The sequence below is a fragment of the Phaenicophaeus curvirostris genome, chromosome 12 (genome assembly GCF_032191515.1).
Source record: "Phaenicophaeus curvirostris isolate KB17595 chromosome 12, BPBGC_Pcur_1.0, whole genome shotgun sequence".
In the NCBI taxonomy this organism is placed as follows: domain Eukaryota; kingdom Metazoa; phylum Chordata; class Aves; order Cuculiformes; family Cuculidae; genus Phaenicophaeus; species Phaenicophaeus curvirostris.
The window spans coordinates 5,441,841-5,458,299 of record NC_091403.1 but is presented as its reverse complement, the minus strand read 5'-3'; the positions used below and the strand labels follow the sequence as shown (position 1 = coordinate 5,458,299).

Below are 16,459 nucleotides of genomic sequence, written 5' to 3'. Positions count from 1 at the left end.
AAAACTTAATTCAGCACACTGGCTTCTGTCTGTTTTTATTTCACCTTGAACCACTTTCCAGTCACACTGGATCTATTTGCTGTGGCATAATTAGTCCAAGGAAAAGCAGTTAACAGAGTAACAACATTTTCAATGGTCTTACCCGATAGTATCTGCACATAGGGTTAAATGCATTTGTTCCACAGACAAACACCATCTCATCATTTCTCGGAACAAAGACTTTAATGAAGTTATGGCATTCATCCTGAAGAGAGAGTAAGAAGTATCAATCACAGACTTCGCATATATAATAAATATTAGTAGTGTTTTTCTAGAACGTATGTGTGAAACTTACTTTATGTTTGCCTTTCATAGCACAGTTCTCTCTGTCCTGCTGCCTTGACCTCCATGTTAATTTCTGTTAAAGCAAACCAGAAAAGAATATTAGATTTCCTTTCCAGCAAAAAAAAGTAAAACTAAAGAAAATACCTCTCCCTCCCCAGCACCTGTATCTACTCACCTTGCTTGGAGTAACTTCTGATTTTGGAACTTCATTTAAGTTTACAGTGTAAACTTGGTCCCTGTTTGCAAAGAGTAATAAGATGCAAGTAAATTAATTAATTCACTTGCCTTATTTTTTCATAAGCTCAACCTATTTTCAGAGTGTTTTCTTAGACCAGAAACTTCTATGAAATGCTTATGGATTTTCTGTGTTTAATAGAAATTGGAGAAGGCTGGTCATGGGCAACATGAGGTGGTTTTGATTTTTATTGGCATGGTTCTTAGATAGATGGCACCTACAGCGTCCAGCTATCCATCTCTGTCTTTCCATTCTTTTGAAGGCTAATCTGGACTGTAAATATTGAAGTGTGTTATCCTCACTTCCTATATCCCACATGTGTCAGTCCAAGTTTAAAATGATCAGGAGAGGTTTTTATCAGGGCAGTGATATAAAAGAAGGAAAAGAGTATTTGATCATTGGTTTTAGCATAACTATAGTAACTGCAGCCTTCAAATCCAATTTTCATGCACTGGCCATAGATACGGTATATTTCTCTGGGAAGTCCTCCTCCAATTCTAATTTCTATCATATTCCACAGATTTTTTTAAATGCATTTTACACATTAATGCAAAACCAGAAGAGAAAAGAATTTTAATCTAATGAACTGAGTGAAGGAAAATTACCTGCCAGCGATATAAAGTGTGTCTCGAATTTTCAGCATCAGTTGGAAGTCCAGTCTGTGCTGAGATTCATTGCCTGAAGGGCGTCCTCTAAATACTGGATATTGCCTTGAATCTGCAAGTAAAAATGGGCTACACCATCAGTCAGGATTATAGAGCTAAAGAATCAATATATGGCATTGATTAGCTGTATATACTAGGTGTAGAAGGGTTTAAACTAAATTCCTTGAGTAATGTCTTGAATATAAATGAGAAAAAGATGGCTAATGTCAGCAAATGTTCTTTTTCCTGAAGTTATTGCTTTAAATCTGATTGCTTTTTTAAGAAAATGATTAAGTGTTCTATTAAAGATACAAAGCCAGTAAACACATTTCAATTTGAAAGAAAACAGACTTTTTTTTTTTTTTTAACTTTCTAAGTTATAAGAAGAAAACAAACCAAAACACATTAAAACTTTTCCCTAGCGGTTAGCACCATTTGCGGATTACTTACAGTGGTAGTCAACAACGTTAATAGGGTCCTCATCTTCAGGGAAGCTGACAGCTCGGCACTGGGACAGACTCATTAGCATCACGGAGGCACAAAGCAGAGGAAGCGTCATGGCTGGTGAAAGATGAGCACTACCTTTGTGGCAACACTATTTAACTACCTGGAAAAAGAGAACACACCAGTGAGGTTTCAGCAGCACAGGACAGTAAACGTGACTGCCTACTGCAGAAGAAGGGGTTTTTTCTCTTTGTATTTGAGCACCGCTGGCAGTGGACTAAGCTGCTGCTTATGAAATGCTCCTGTATGGACACTGATAGAAAACTGCTGCGTGACATATCCCTACTCAAAGCTGCTCTGAAACATATTGATGTTTGCTAATTTTTAGCTGGATTTACAGACGTTTCCGAAGAAGCTGACGATTGTCAGCCCATTTAATTCACAGGAATCACAAACAGAACATGCAAGCTGCTGACCTAGCAAGAAAAATTGTCAAACGTAGGATTAGAATTTTAATTAAACTGCAATCTCTTTCCTTCCCCTCTATCACTGAATGTCATCCAATAAAACCCTTTCCCCAGAAAATACCTAAATCTTATCCACAGAAAGTCATGACATACACAATCTGTCTGAACACCCATGCCATGTTTTGAAACGATTGCTTGTTTCCAGCCTGTGCCATCATAATAGTAACTCTAACATAGAATCATAGAATAACCAGGTTGGAAGAGACCCACCGGATCATCGAGTCCAACCATTCCTATCAAACACTAACCCATGCCCCTTAGCACCTCGTCCACCCGTCCCTTAAACACCTCCAGGGAAGGGGACTCAACCCCCTCCCTGGGCAGCCTGTTCCAGAGCCCAGTGACCCTTTCTGTGAAGAATTTTTTCCTAATGTCCAGCCTGAACCTCCCCTGGCGGAGCTTGAGGCCATTCCCTCTCATCCTGTCCCCTGTCACTTGGGAGAAGAGCCCAGCTCCCTCCTCTCCACAACCTCCTTTCAGGTAGTTGGAGAGAGCAATGAGGTCTCCTCTCAGCCTCCTCTTCTCCAGGCTAAACACCCCCAGCTCTTTCAGCCGCTCCTCATAAGACCTGCTCTCCAGCCCCCCTCACCAGCTTCATTGCTCTTCTCTGGACTCGCTCCAGAGCCTCAACATCCTTCTTGTGGTGAGGGGCCAGAACTGAACACAGGATTCGAGGAGCGGTCTCGCAAAAGGCTGTCTCGGACCAGACACTCGATGCTTTGCCTTGTGCGGTGATTTACACACGTGCAAAGCAAATACAAAAACGTTGCAGTGTGTCAGTGCTTGTCACACACTTCATAAGGGTGGCGAGAGACTCAAATGGGGTTACAATGCTGAACTGGGTTCCCAAGATGCCACCTTCCCCTTAAGTCTATTTGTTACTGTAGAAAGCTAGCAACTTCAGAGAGACTTTCACAGCGTGGTACTTTTTTGTGTGTGCGCGCGGTCTATAGATTATACAGCACATACTATGATAGCACCACAACATTACACAACAAAGCTTTCAAGAGGGGAAAGGAAACACAACTTCTTCAATTAAACCACAAGTATATTTTAGCGAGCAGAATGTAACTACTCGAGTTGCAATTTGGGTAGGATGCGAGAAGACACATCTCAAAGTGAAATGCAATCCTTAATGACCGCAAGTGGTCTGGGCAGGGATCATATTTCTCATTAGAAACCTGGCAAATGTAGCACTATTCCCTCCTCCAACCTTTTGGATGCATTCATTCAGCCACGATTCACAGGTCAGAGCTTTGAGTCACCAGCTCACTGCCATACAGTTGCTCAAATCAGTTATTAAACTCTTTGTCTAAACAGAAAAAAGAAGCCTTTCCATTTTAATGTTTCAAGAATAACTGAGACGTACACGTTGCCAGCACAAAGTGCCAGGCCTGATCCAGCAAAGCACATGAGTATTAATCATTTAATGATTTGAAAAGCAATTAAAAAAAACCCTTCATAACAACACTTAACCTTTCAGTAATGTTTACTGGGGACGAAAATACTTTATTTGTTAATTGACACTATGACTGGCTAGGGGCAGGGCTTGTTCCTGCCACAAGGCTGCTGAGCTCGCTCTGTTCAGGCTGGACTGCGAGACCACCAGCTTAAAGGCCAAGAATATTTGGTGCTGAGGGTGTGGGTGTGTTGTCTGAATGCCTGTCCATTACGGACTGACCTGAAAAGAAACATTTTCCACTGTTAATGATATTTCTGTATCTCAGTCCACCAGTCCAGAACGAATGGGCTGTGCTCTTAGTCAAGATTGATGAGTACAGCGGTTAATAAACACTAATGATTCCTGGCACTTTCCCTCTGCTCTTCCTTGTCCTGACACGGCCTCTTCAGCTGAAGCATCTTGCGTTAAATTACTAATGAGCAAACTTAAAACAAACTGGAATTAATAAAGTTAGTCAGATTAGTTCTTTCTTGTGAAAGCGCCATTAGAGCAAAGTCCTGCAGCACAGTGGCTCCCAGACACAACAACAAATCATTAATGGTTACACAATCTCTTCCTTTTCAGCCTTTTCTTCCCCCCCCTCCCTGAGAAAGGCAGGCTCCAAAGATCCAACCCACTGTTGTCCCAGTGAAAGAAGAGAAAGGGGAGGCACGTAAACTGTACGTTGAGTCAGTGCACAGTAGCATCTGTAAGGTGCTTAGTAAAAGTCCTCCCTGAAGCCTCATTTTCTTGGAGAACAAATGAATACAAATTGCCAAAGAGCAAGAAGCTCTCCCAGCCATGTAGGCTTTAGTTAGCATAGAAGATTAGGCTCTTCATGGCCCACACATCATGACTCAAAGAGACCCTGGCCTGGCAGCAAAACGTGTACAGCCTGCAAACTGGATGAGTTCTGCCAGTATCAAGCATGGGCATGTGTTACTTAGGAAGTTTCTTTTTTCTTCTCTTTCCTTCCAGCATCCTGCCTAGGCAGAACTTACTGGGGCAACAAATACAAAACTTAAATGTTAACCTGCCTCACAAAGGCAGATCCTGCCTTCTGGACTGGAGGAAATGGCTGCAGAGAACAAAAGGGCAATTTGTAGAGTATTGGCCACAACAATTGTGACCTAAAAAACAGTCTCAAAACCAGAAAAAGAGAACAACCAATATTCCAGGTAAACAAAGAGAGTACCCGTTCTCTCAATCAGATTCATATTTCAGGGGGTAAATCATACAGCCTAAAATAAGGCAACGTTTATGGTTGGACTCGATGATCCGGTGGGTCTCTTCCAACCTGGTTATTCTATGATTCTATGAATGTTTTGTATTTATAAAACCACTGGATGCATTTCCCTAGAGATTGAACCCAGAGCAGCAACAAACTCACACTTATATCTTCCTCAAAAAAACCCCTAAATCTCTGCATATACCCCAAGCTGAACTCTGAGAACATAAGAGGTGGGAACAGTTATGTTCAACAGTGTCTTTCAACTAAACATCACTTGTCACAGGTCTCTTATCAAAGAAAATGTCTACATATGCATGAAACACAGACCTTTGTCATGACAAGAGAGAAAAGCAGACAGAGCTGGACTGGATCAGCAAACCACAGATAATCACTTCTTACTAGACTGGTAGGAAGTACAGATTTCTTTATTATTTTGCTTGTTAAAGTATTACAAGAAGAGGAACAGTAGTTGTAATTTCTAGCTACATATGAAAAGAAAATGCACCTGCTTTAAGAGGCACTTAAATGCACCTTTTAGCTGGTTGGACACAGGCTTGAGATGAGAACCACTGAAAAGAGAATAAACTTGGAAGAACAGCTGTTCCCTGGATAATCTGAAAAATGGGCTCTTTCTAGCCCTTGGAATAGGGGTTTACGACAGCCAGGTATATGCTGCTGGTAGGCACAGATAGGATGGTGTGAAAGACATAATTCCTGCCACATTCAAACCTCTTAATAGAGGCCACTACCGGGGAGTACAAATAACAACGCTGAAGTATCTGTTTGGACTAGAATAGCTGATTATGAAATGCTGGCAATGTCTACCTTCAAGAAAATTCAGAAAACAATCCTACTCCGGGTGTAATTATTTTTCCCCAGCCAGGATTCAGACCAATCTTTGATTAATTCCTCCTATAAATTGCATTCTTAGCATTTCTGCTAGGAAACAATTCACAGCAAGGGCAATGTTTGGCAATTACCATATTGCTATCCCTGTTTTGCAGCTAGGGAATCGAGGCAGAGATCAAGGCTAAGCGTGTGACCAAGGCCAAACACCAAAAAAGTCTTTTCAAAGGATCTGTGCTGCTTGGGGTCATGTGTGGTCATTCCTTGCACCACAGGCAAGTTGGCCAGTGTCACCCAGGTGGAAAAGCTAGTAATAGATCAGAAACCTGGCCATTTGCTCTACACTATAACTAGTTGCGTCTGCAAATAATAAAAAAATAAAATAGAGGTATAAATGTTAACTGGTGGTACAAACCCCCACCCACAAAGAGGAGTGCAGGCTGGCTGAAATGGGCTTTAGGGCGACTTCTGTTGGTCAAGTGGAAGGCAGGCAGTTGTCCCAACTAATAAACCAGCTCTCTGGCTGGCACTTTTCAATCTGGGATACGAATCCCATCCTTCAATTCCTGATTGAGGGAATCCAGAGAAGCAGGATATAATTTCTGTTAAAATATGAGCCCTCCTTCAAACGATCACACATGAAGGGGAACAAGCTGGTGTTTCTTGCCCATTAATCTACTCCAGCCTTTGACAACGCACTGGTGACACTCCATCAATCATCTTCCCGTGTGCTGCCACGTAAAAGAGGAGGGGGGAAGGGAAAGGGCGTTCAGCCAGCTGGAGAGAAGCAACACATAAAATAGCTTCAAACCCGACTGATGCAATATCTTCTATTCACTAAAAAAAAATTCTTAAAAACCTCCTTAAAGCAATAAATGCAGCTCAAAACGCTAAGCACAGACAGGAGTGGTATGGCAAAACCAGGCTGCAGTTCAAGATAGGTCAGAATGAAAGATACATCCTAAGAGTCAGTTGACCAGTGGAGAACTTTGTGAAGCAAAGGAGAAAAGGGTTGCAAGAGCTTCAAAACAGGCACATAATGTGAAAAAGCTGAAATGACACTGTCTTCCTTCACCATCACACACCAGGCAAAAATCAAGCTGTTAGTTGCGATCGAGGATCTCCTCTGTGCTTGGAGGTATGCTTAAGCATACTGGTGAGGGGAGACAAGCAGAATTGATTAGTAATATGCTGAGCTTAGTAATTTTAAGTGATTTAAGTGTCAACAATCCCAGTTGACCGAAGCTCAACAGATCAGGAAATCCCTGTTGTCCTCTGTTCCTTCTAGCATCCAAATGACTCCCCAAGGCTACTAACGAGTGCAAAAGCACTAACTAGTGCATTTCTGAGATGGTACCTTCTGAAATTTTGAGCATGAAACCACTCTAATAAGATAAAAGATAAAACAAAACAAAGAAGTCCCTTACTTCTGCCTGTTCACAGATGCCCAAGTTTCTCAAAGCCTACAGCTGAGACTTCAGTTCCTCTTTCTGACAGAAAGCAAAGCCAATCCTGTGCAACATTCAGCAGCTTCCACTCATCTCAGCCCTTGAGATAACCCCCTAGGTGAGGATCACAACACGTCCTTGGACAGTGGCTTCTGAGCACTGAGCAACTGGCCAAGTCAGTGCTCTGTACCTCCTTAACCAGAAGGCTACACAAACAACAAAGGTCCCTTGGCCAAGCTAGAGCAAGTCACAGATTTCAGCTGCAACCAAGTAAAAGTTACATTAGTCTCTGAATGGGAATTTATGTATGTGTTTAGCTGCCATCCCCTCCTCCAATATGGTTAAACTACAGCCTCAGGGATTATCTCTTGATCTACAAACCACTTATGGACCCCCAACTGCAGGCTGAAAAACACTAGTCGAAAAGGGTACGGTTCAAATTCTGGGCTTCACAACATTAAAAGCATGCTGGCAGTGACTCCACTTTAGGGGGCTAAGGATTCACACATGTGAATACTTGCTGATGGTAACTGCTACCAGGTGGAGGAAGTTCAACTTATTGAGCCAGTTGCAGAGAGAACAGCTTTCCAGTGAGGTGCCAGAGCAGGAGCTGGTGCAGTTCACTACTGCATAGTACAGACAGGGAGGCAGTTGTTCAATTTGTTTGTCAAGAAGGTCAATCTTTCCAGGAGATAAAACATTTAGAAAAAACCACATGAACACGGTACAGGCCATGTTCAGCAGTACCCCAGACCTGTTGTAGAAATGTATGCGTTGGCAATCATGGATGCACCAGAGTATTCACTCAGAATAGCACCTTATCCCTGCTGTGCATGGGATAGAGCAGAGCCACACAGTGGGGGAACCAGGCCAGAGTGTGTTTGGTAGTCAACATTCTTGAATCATCCAAGCCAAAACATAAGACCAGCATGGCCCAAGGTCTGGTGGCTTGAACTCTAGAGAGGGAATAAACAATTCCTTGTCCTACCTCTGAGGTTTGTGTTTTTGTTTTTGTCTTGGTCCTTTTACCTACATCTCTGTGAAAGGGGTATGAGTTGTTTGCTCACAAGCCAGAAAGTATTCCACATAGAAAGCAATATTTGCCTTAAAAATTTCTGCCAGTATCTATTACATAGAATCATAGAATAACCAGGTTGGAAGAGACCCACCGGATCATCGAGTCCAACCATTCCTATCAAACACTAAACCATGTCCCTTAGCACCTCATCCACCCATGCCTTAAACACCTCCAGGGAAGGTGACTCAACCACCTCCCTGGGCAGCCTGTTCCAGTGCCCAATGACCCTTTCTGTGAAGAATTTCTTCCTAATGTCCAGCCTAAATCTCCCCTGGCGGAGCTTGAGGCCATTCCCTCTCATCCTGTCCCCTGTCACTTGGGAGAAGAGCCCAGCTCCCTCCTCTCTACAACCTCTTTTCAGGTAGTTATAGAGAGCAATGAGGTCTCCCCTCAGCCTCCTCTTCTCCAGGCTAAACATGAGAAGCAGGGCATTAAATTTCCATTTGAAGTCATATCTATACATAGGTTTTCCAACGATACAATTGCTTTACGTTGTGGTAAGTCCTCGCAAAAGAAGGGTACAGCAACCAGCATCAATGCAAGCATGATTTTCTTTTCAAACGGCATTTCAGTATAAATGTGTTTCTTCTAATGAAGGCTGACTTCAGTGAAGTTCTTGAAGGCAATGCCTGACACAGGGATTTACTGTACATTCAAATCCCAGAGACTGTCTATGATGTGACCAATCCATATTGTGGAGCTTGGTGACCAATTGTTTCAGCTAACTGTGAAACAACACAGGAAAATATTTGTGGTTATAAGAAAAAAAAACCAAAACCAAAAACATTCCTCGGTCTTGTAGTCCCTTTTAGAAACTGACAGCGTGATTTTGTACAAATAAACTGATAGGAAAAACTGCCTCTGTCTGGTAAAGGTACACTCATATTTAAACTTGCAGTATATCCAGCCACCCTTACTTTCTATACCAACTTTAAAATCTGCAGCTCTGAAGAAAAAAAAAATAGGATATTTGGAGCCGTGATATTAATTGAGCATGAAAGTGCAAATAACAGGTCTGTTATTTTAAGATAATACTTCACTTCTTTTAAGGATTCTGCATTAACACCTCTTGATCTATGCCTAAGTAAAAAAAGATAGTTTAATATTAAAGTGATGAAACCCTACCACTGAGTATCACAGCTTTCATCTTAATTGGCTTATGGTACTGCCAGTTACACTTCAGTTGTTTGCAGGCTTTTAACATTACAGAAAGCGCACCCCTCTTGCTCCAGAACGAGCTGACAGAACGCTTGCAAAATGGGTAGGGTGACTTTTAAAGATGTAAGTGTTTAGTGGCTGATTAGAAGCACTTTGAGGGCTAAATTCTCCTGTGATCAAAAATTTACTTGAACACAAGTTAGTTCCAGCAGGAAAGGAAATAAAACGTTGAGCAAATGGTAAGTGATTGCTTCAATTATATTTATTTTAAGTTAATTTTTGAGTGAATGTTAACTACCTTCCTTCACCAGGGAGATAGAAAAGTCCTCCAGCTGAAACCACCCATGATTTCAGCTCACATCTATGGTTGACTCCGCGCTGTTTTACAAAGCTCCTGCAGGACATGCTCCCCTTGAAAGTCTGCCAGGGTCGAGCTATCGGTGATAAAGCGCGAGGCACTTTAACTTAAACAGTACTCTGGATTCACCGCTTTAGCAGGCCTGCATTTTATTAATTCAGACTGCTTGTGCCCAACTGAGACTGCCCTAGGAAATACTAAACGTATTTGTGAAAGCATCCAAAGACTGGTGCGGAGAGCGTCAACACTGTGATGTTCTGAGCTTGTTCTACCTTCTCAGCACTGATCCTCCGTTAATTCTGGCCGTGGGCAGCACTGGCAGCAGAAGCTCCCACCCTTGGCCAAGCCCAGCAAAGCCACCTTGCTGGGGAGCAGCTGTGGCTCATCGGGGGAGCTCCTGAGTGCCTCCAGCTCACAGCTGGGGCACAGGTGTCTGCTGCTTTTCAGTCTGAAATACTTTGGTCCTGAAAACTGGAGAGAACTCTCAAACCACGATGATGAAGCACTAATTACGTACAGTTGGAAACAACTGAACTGCCCCCAAACCTAAGGCAAGTTTTACTTTTTCCTCCCTTTAGGAGGGCTGGCTAAAAACGTGGGTGAGCACCAACAGGGAAGTAAGGAAGGATTCTTCCTGCCAGCCTCCAGTACACGATTTACATAGCAAAACTACCACTCGCTTCAGCATGATCAGGCATCATCTGATAAGGCAGCTCTGGGACAGGAACAAACCAGTATGTACAGGTAAGGACATAATGAAGGTCTCGGGCACAACTTTCACAAGTCCAGCTGACGCCAGAGCCACAGTTGCTGGCGGCACCCCTGGGTGTCCTGGCTGCAGGCCCTGCTGTCTCCTAGCAGTGGAGAAAGCAGCCTTCACCTTGAGCAGTACTCCAGTCCTGATCCCCGAGATAAGCACTGCCCAGTTTAGACCTGGCTGCAGCCCAGGAGGTCAGGGTTTGCCTATGGGATGAAGTGATTGGGATGTTTTGAAATGGAAGAGAAATCTAGGGGAAAGAATACGCCCCAACAACAGGACAGTTGAAGAAAAAAAAAAGGGATTTGCACTGTGGAGAGGGCACATCTGCTATTCAACAGGCTGTGCCTCAGACAATGTCACTGTCAACCTCATTCCAGAAAGCATCACTTCTTCCCACTCGCTGCTCTCCTCTGCTATAAACAGCCCTCCAGCATCTCAGCGCTGTGCCTTGCTGAAACATGGGGCTGGCTGGCTCGAGTTGCTGCTGCTGGGGAAAAGAGCCACTGTATGCCACTGCGCTCACTTCAAAGAGAAAGTAATGTCTGCTGGAAAATGTGAGGGGAGACGACCATCAACTGGCAAGAAACACATCAGAGCATTTCAAGCACCGCACTGGTATTATCAGCACGCCGCTCTCAGAGCTGGAACAATCAGCCAACCCTGCCCACAGGAATACTGCCTTTAGAGAGTGGGGAGCAACATGTTTTGAACTAGTCTTGGCTTTTCTGCGTGGACAAATGTAGTAGCCAGCCACCCAGCTCCCTATTTGTACATGCAAAGCATGTGCTCTGCCACTTTCCTGGGCACAATCAATTCCATGTACAAAACGCAGGCATGAAAACCTGGAGGAAGCCTGAGCTCAAAGTTAACGATTACTATTATCTTGTTAAGCACTAAAGATTAACTATGCCAGTGAAAGGATGTGTTATGAAATGTCTTTCCCAGGCTGGAAAGTAAACAGAGGGAGAGTTTTCTGTTTTGTGTGGGTTTTTTTTCTTTTTTTCATCTCAACGACTACTCAGAACTTGGAATAATTGTTTAAACTGGTGCTTTTATTTACCATAATTCTAAAATGCAGTCCCTTACCAAGTGACTGCTCATATTTTCATTTGAGATGTCGTGCAGAAACACATGGAAATCTGGTGAAGGCAAACCAATTTCAGAACATGTTCCGAGCAATTGTTTTGCAGCACTGCCCTACAGTATGAAGTCTCTTACTTTTCTTAAATTGCCTAATCAAATGCAGACTCTGTTCCAGTCACGCTAAATTTTCACATAATGGCAGAAAAACACTTCTTTCTAGCCTGGCACTGAGCAGTTGGATCGCATTATTACATTTACTGCTTTTGTAGTCTCCGACTGTGTATTTGTAAATGTACATATATACATATTCATGTGTGTAGATGGGGTAGGGGATGGCATGACACGTTGGTGCTGATGCTGTGGGACCCTGAGGACAGTTGAAGGGGCAGAGGTCTGTCTCAAGGGTGTCTGCGCTGAAGGTCTTCTCAGAGTACCTAGCCGATCAAAATCGGAGGGGTACCGGTGAGAAATTAATTTTTATTTATTTAAAATTCAGATGCATTGGTGCAGATTTGATGCAGCCGATTCCTTGCTCTACAGCCTGCTGAAGTTACTGAACTTGTATAAGTGCGGGCAGGTAAATTATACCCATATTGTTGACAGTTTGGGGCTGGAGGCAGGATTGGTGCAAGGTGCAGCCACGGTTATCTTGCTCTCGGCCCCAGGCTTGGCCATGTCCCATGTGTTCTGCATCACAGAACTGCCTGATTTCTATGGGCCAAATGCAACCTGCAGAGCCCTCACCCCATGTTGTTTAGACCAGGATGCAGCCGTGTTGGACAACAGCTCTGCCTTCCCTTCGTCTTTCACTTGGGTATGTGACTTAATAACAACATTCCTCCTGTAAGGCAGGGAAGTATTTGCATCCCATTGCTTCGGTGCTTGGTCTAGTGAGCCACAGAGAAGCTATGGATCAGACCTCCTAATGTGAAAAAAAAATTTAAAAAATAATAAAATAAAAAAATCAGTAGCATATGAACCAAAAATGCCTGAATCAAGGTCACAGAGAAATCTGCGGTAAATAAGGCAATGAGACTTAAGAGTATTAAAGCTCCACAGTACAGCCTGTCCCATTCTCCCTTCCATACTGGCCTTACAAATCCCCCAAGACAACTACAATGGTTCCCTAATTCCTTGTGTTATCACTAGTAATATTTGGCCAGTGTAAGAATGTGACTAAATAACCACATCTGACCCACACACTACAGCTGTCTGCAGGTCTCTTTTGCCTCTGCAGCTGCACCAAATTCATTTAAGTTTGTGTTGGCACAGGCTGCCATGCAAGGCCACTGCTCCATCATGAGTGGTGCTTGTTATGTCTTTGGCAAGAATGAAAACCTGATGCTTTAGAGGGAGGAAAAGCCATAATCCACTCTCACAGTAAAAACCTGTGTAGTGGTATACAAGACAAAAAAAAAAAATTCTATCCATCCCCTTGCAGGCAATCAGCTTAATCCCCAAAGCATGGGATTTGATTACTTTTGTCTGAGGTTACCATTAAGAAAAAAAACTAAATAATGCTAAAAATATCCACACGGCATTTACTTTAAGAAAACATGATTTACCGAGCAAAAACCGAATTACTGTTTTTTCAGTGTTAATCTTTGATAAACACGTGCTGGGCTAAAGAAAGTGTCACAGAGAATAGAAGTCTGCAAATTAAAAGAAACTACCCAACTCTGCAAAATTATTTTTCTCCCCTCCTTTCCCCCTTATTACTCCTTTCATGAGACACCTGGGGACACTGTTCACACACCGCTGACAGCTTTCACACCACTGCTTTTCCTCTGTTATCCTCGCGCTTCTCTTCAGCGCTCATCTCCAGGTGGCAATACACAAAAGAGCTGTACTTGCAAGGGGTGCCAATGTTGGCTCTTGGACAACTGTTGGAAAGCCGGAGGGCCCTCTCCAGCCTTTCTGTTCGGTTGGTTCACGCTGCTCCCCCGGGACATTGAGCCTCCCTGACCTACCAGGCAGTGATCCGATTTAACACCTGGGTGCTGCACTGCTCTGCGAACAGAGAGCTTACAGCCCTCTCTTTTTTTTTCCAACTACCATTACACTAACAGGCAGAGTCGCAGCTCCCTTACTAACACTGGACTACATTCTAACACCACCTAACATTTTAATACTGTAGCCCTCGCTATACGCTGAAGCTTTAGGAAGCTAAATACGCATTTTAATTGCCTGTAGACTTCCCAAACAGGATGGTTACACAGCCCGTTAGGACACACAAGTGTTCGCACAACATGGGAAGGGGGTACTCAAGTGAAAGGATATACAAACGAGGGCTTGAAATACAAGCGTGAAAATTCTCTTTTGACCCTAAAGCGCATCTGTCATGATAGACACACAGAAATAGCAGTAACACCTCCTGTTGGTGCTGTAGCTGCTGCAGTCCCTGCCCACCACCAGCGCCCACGATCACGCACGGCAGCAGCACTGGGGGGAAAAATACCTGTAGTTCGGTGCCACGATAAAACCGCCAGGAAGGTCTTACCCAGTGCAGGTGTGAGGTGGTACCTTACTGCTGTTCAGAAAAGGAGAGACCAACCTGTCATGGCCATTTGGCATGACAGAGGAACTACGAGGCTCATGTGAAAAAAAAAGCCTATTACTGCAGTAACAGCTGAGCTGAGTGAGCAGATGATCACCTCATCTCTCCCGAGGTTTCACCCCCACCTCTCAGAGGCAGTTCAGTTTGTGATGCTGGTCCCTGCTGGTCAGCCCTTGCCTTTCCAGAGAGGCACTTCTGTCTTTGCTTCCCTGCTGTTTGTTCCCCACGCACCTGAAGAGCTCCCCCCAGCCCCTTCTGCCAATTAACTCCTCACTCTCACCCCAAACCCTCTTCAAAGCTCTCCTTTGCCTCTGAAGCCTATGAGCATGCGTGACCCTTTTCCTTGACACTGCCCCTCAGCTCTGTTCATCAGGTGGCCTCTGTGCTGATGTGGCTGCTGATCCTGCAGGTCCATGCAGCTCTCCTGCTCCAAGGCCACTGCCCGACAGCATCCACCTGCCACCTCTTTTCTTAAACCATCCATTGTGGGGCACAGGATCCATCCTTTTTATTCTGTGTTTATCCAGTGCTATCGGATTAGAAACCTGGGCTGCGATTCGGCTCTTAGATGCAACGGTTTAAAAAAAAACAAACCACAACAGCAACAACAAACCTTTTTGCAAGAAGAGTATCTGTGTGCAAATACGACCTCTGTAATGCTGCCAAGGTCAAGCAGACCAAGGCCAATCTGCCGTGTTTGAATATAAATCAAAGCTGTCCAGGGACTGATTTCATTTACAAGGTTTGTAACCATTCTGGACAGAACAAATGTCACTCCTCTGCTTGAGCTCCTTGCTCCTCCTCTTCAACCACCACTCCTTCGCTCCTCCGTTTCCACCCAGCCCCTCCCTGCCTGGTAACACCTCCTGACCTCCTTTGCTCTTGAAAGCAAGAGTTCTCTCCTAGCAAGAAAGCTGTGGTTCACACATGACAGACAGCCATGCTAGGCCAATTTATTTAAATTATGCAAAAAATCTCAAGAAGTAAAATTAGCACAGAGCCATGAGTCTATCTGCTTGCTGTGTACCTGCCATTCATAGCACAGGTCAGAATTAAAACAATAAATTGTGTGGCGACTTCTTTCCTATTGCATTCAGAGATCTGCAAAACAAACCAAGGAAAGCATCTGTAGCAAGTATTAGAATCTGGGCACAGATCCTGTAAAATCACATGGTTTCCGTTGTGGAACTAAAAAGGCTTCTACAAGAATGTGTGAAATACACAGCCGAAATCCTCCATTCCTTCCTATGCTCTTTGGCAGTTTGGGTAGCAATGTTAAAGCAGCAAGTTCTGTTTCTTTAGCTGGTGGCTTTCAGAGCACACTCGGATCTACAAATTGAAAGAGCTCAGGATTCAGCTAGCAAGCTCCCTCTCGAGTAAGTAGGGAGTTAATGTAATCTCACACCAAACAACAGGTTGGCATCTCCAAACTAGAGCCTTGAAAAGAAAAGAGTCCTGCGGTTGTTGCCTCACTCCTCCCAGGTGTTTTAGCCCACCTGCAGGTGTGCTTGCTGAGCTGCAGTGGGGCTGGGCAGGGGCACCAACACTAAAGAAACTTCACATTCTGGATGTTAACTTTAGTTACCATAGCCAGACAATGCTGCCAGTGGTGTGGAAGAAAAAATTGCTGTAGCCAGCTGTGCTGTTCACAGTCGGATGGTTTCTGTGCAGCTCCAAATGGTTATGGAGCCAGTAGCCTGTTGTGGCCAAGGACAGGATGATGGATGGTCTACACACACTGTCCAAGCAGGGAGAATGGCAGAAGTTCACTTCAGGGTTGTTAAAATGCTAATCTGGGTTAGTTAACAAAAGCCGAACGGAACAGAAGTGCTAGGGAAATAAACACTACTCATATGTTATATATGTGCACTACAGATTCGATCTCTGTGATTAACACAAACATTTGACTTTGGAAGTGGGACAATTCAACAGTCTTCCTGTCTGAATAAACCGAATCAACTTCTAATATTAGCTGTACTGTAATTACTGTCAAACCACAACAAGAGAAAAGTGGGCTACGGCAGACAACACACAGAGCTCCGGAAAACAGCATCGGAAGGGCAGTAATACGATTTTCACTGCACACCTCTTGCATGTGACATGGGAACAAATCAGAACCTACTTTCTTCTGAACTGAAGGTTGGCAGCTATTCACAGAACGAGTAACAACTTAATAAAATGGCTTAGATGGATTTTAAGGGTAACTGCAGTAGCTTATCTGATGCATAAGAAAACAGATCATCTGTTCTAACAGCATTTTTCAGGAAAGCAACATTTGAACTGTTCTAATTACATACAAAGCTGCTAAGACTGAAAATAACTTTT

General features: G+C 43.7%; 1 protein-coding gene across 13 annotated transcripts in view; it reads right to left on the bottom strand.

Moving 5' to 3' along the window:
- SEMA6D (semaphorin 6D) overlaps nucleotides 1-16,459 on the bottom strand; it is a 132,914-nt gene that overhangs the window by 13,164 nt on the left and 103,291 nt on the right. For 12 of the 13 annotated variants that reach the window (XM_069867062.1, XM_069867058.1, XM_069867067.1 and 9 more), the window contains exons 2-6: nucleotides 1,654-1,810; nucleotides 1,165-1,276; nucleotides 500-560; nucleotides 335-397; nucleotides 143-244 (exon numbers count right to left, since the gene is read on the bottom strand). In XM_069867062.1, coding sequence (XP_069723163.1) covers nucleotides 143-244; nucleotides 335-397; nucleotides 500-560; nucleotides 1,165-1,276; nucleotides 1,654-1,762 — 447 coding nt within the window. In that variant the 5' untranslated portion in view covers nucleotides 1,763-1,810. Of the gene's footprint in view, nucleotides 1-142; nucleotides 245-334; nucleotides 398-499; nucleotides 561-1,164; nucleotides 1,277-1,653; nucleotides 1,811-14,077; nucleotides 14,098-16,459 lie in introns of those variants that run through there. The other variant, XM_069867063.1, reaches the window with a different exon arrangement.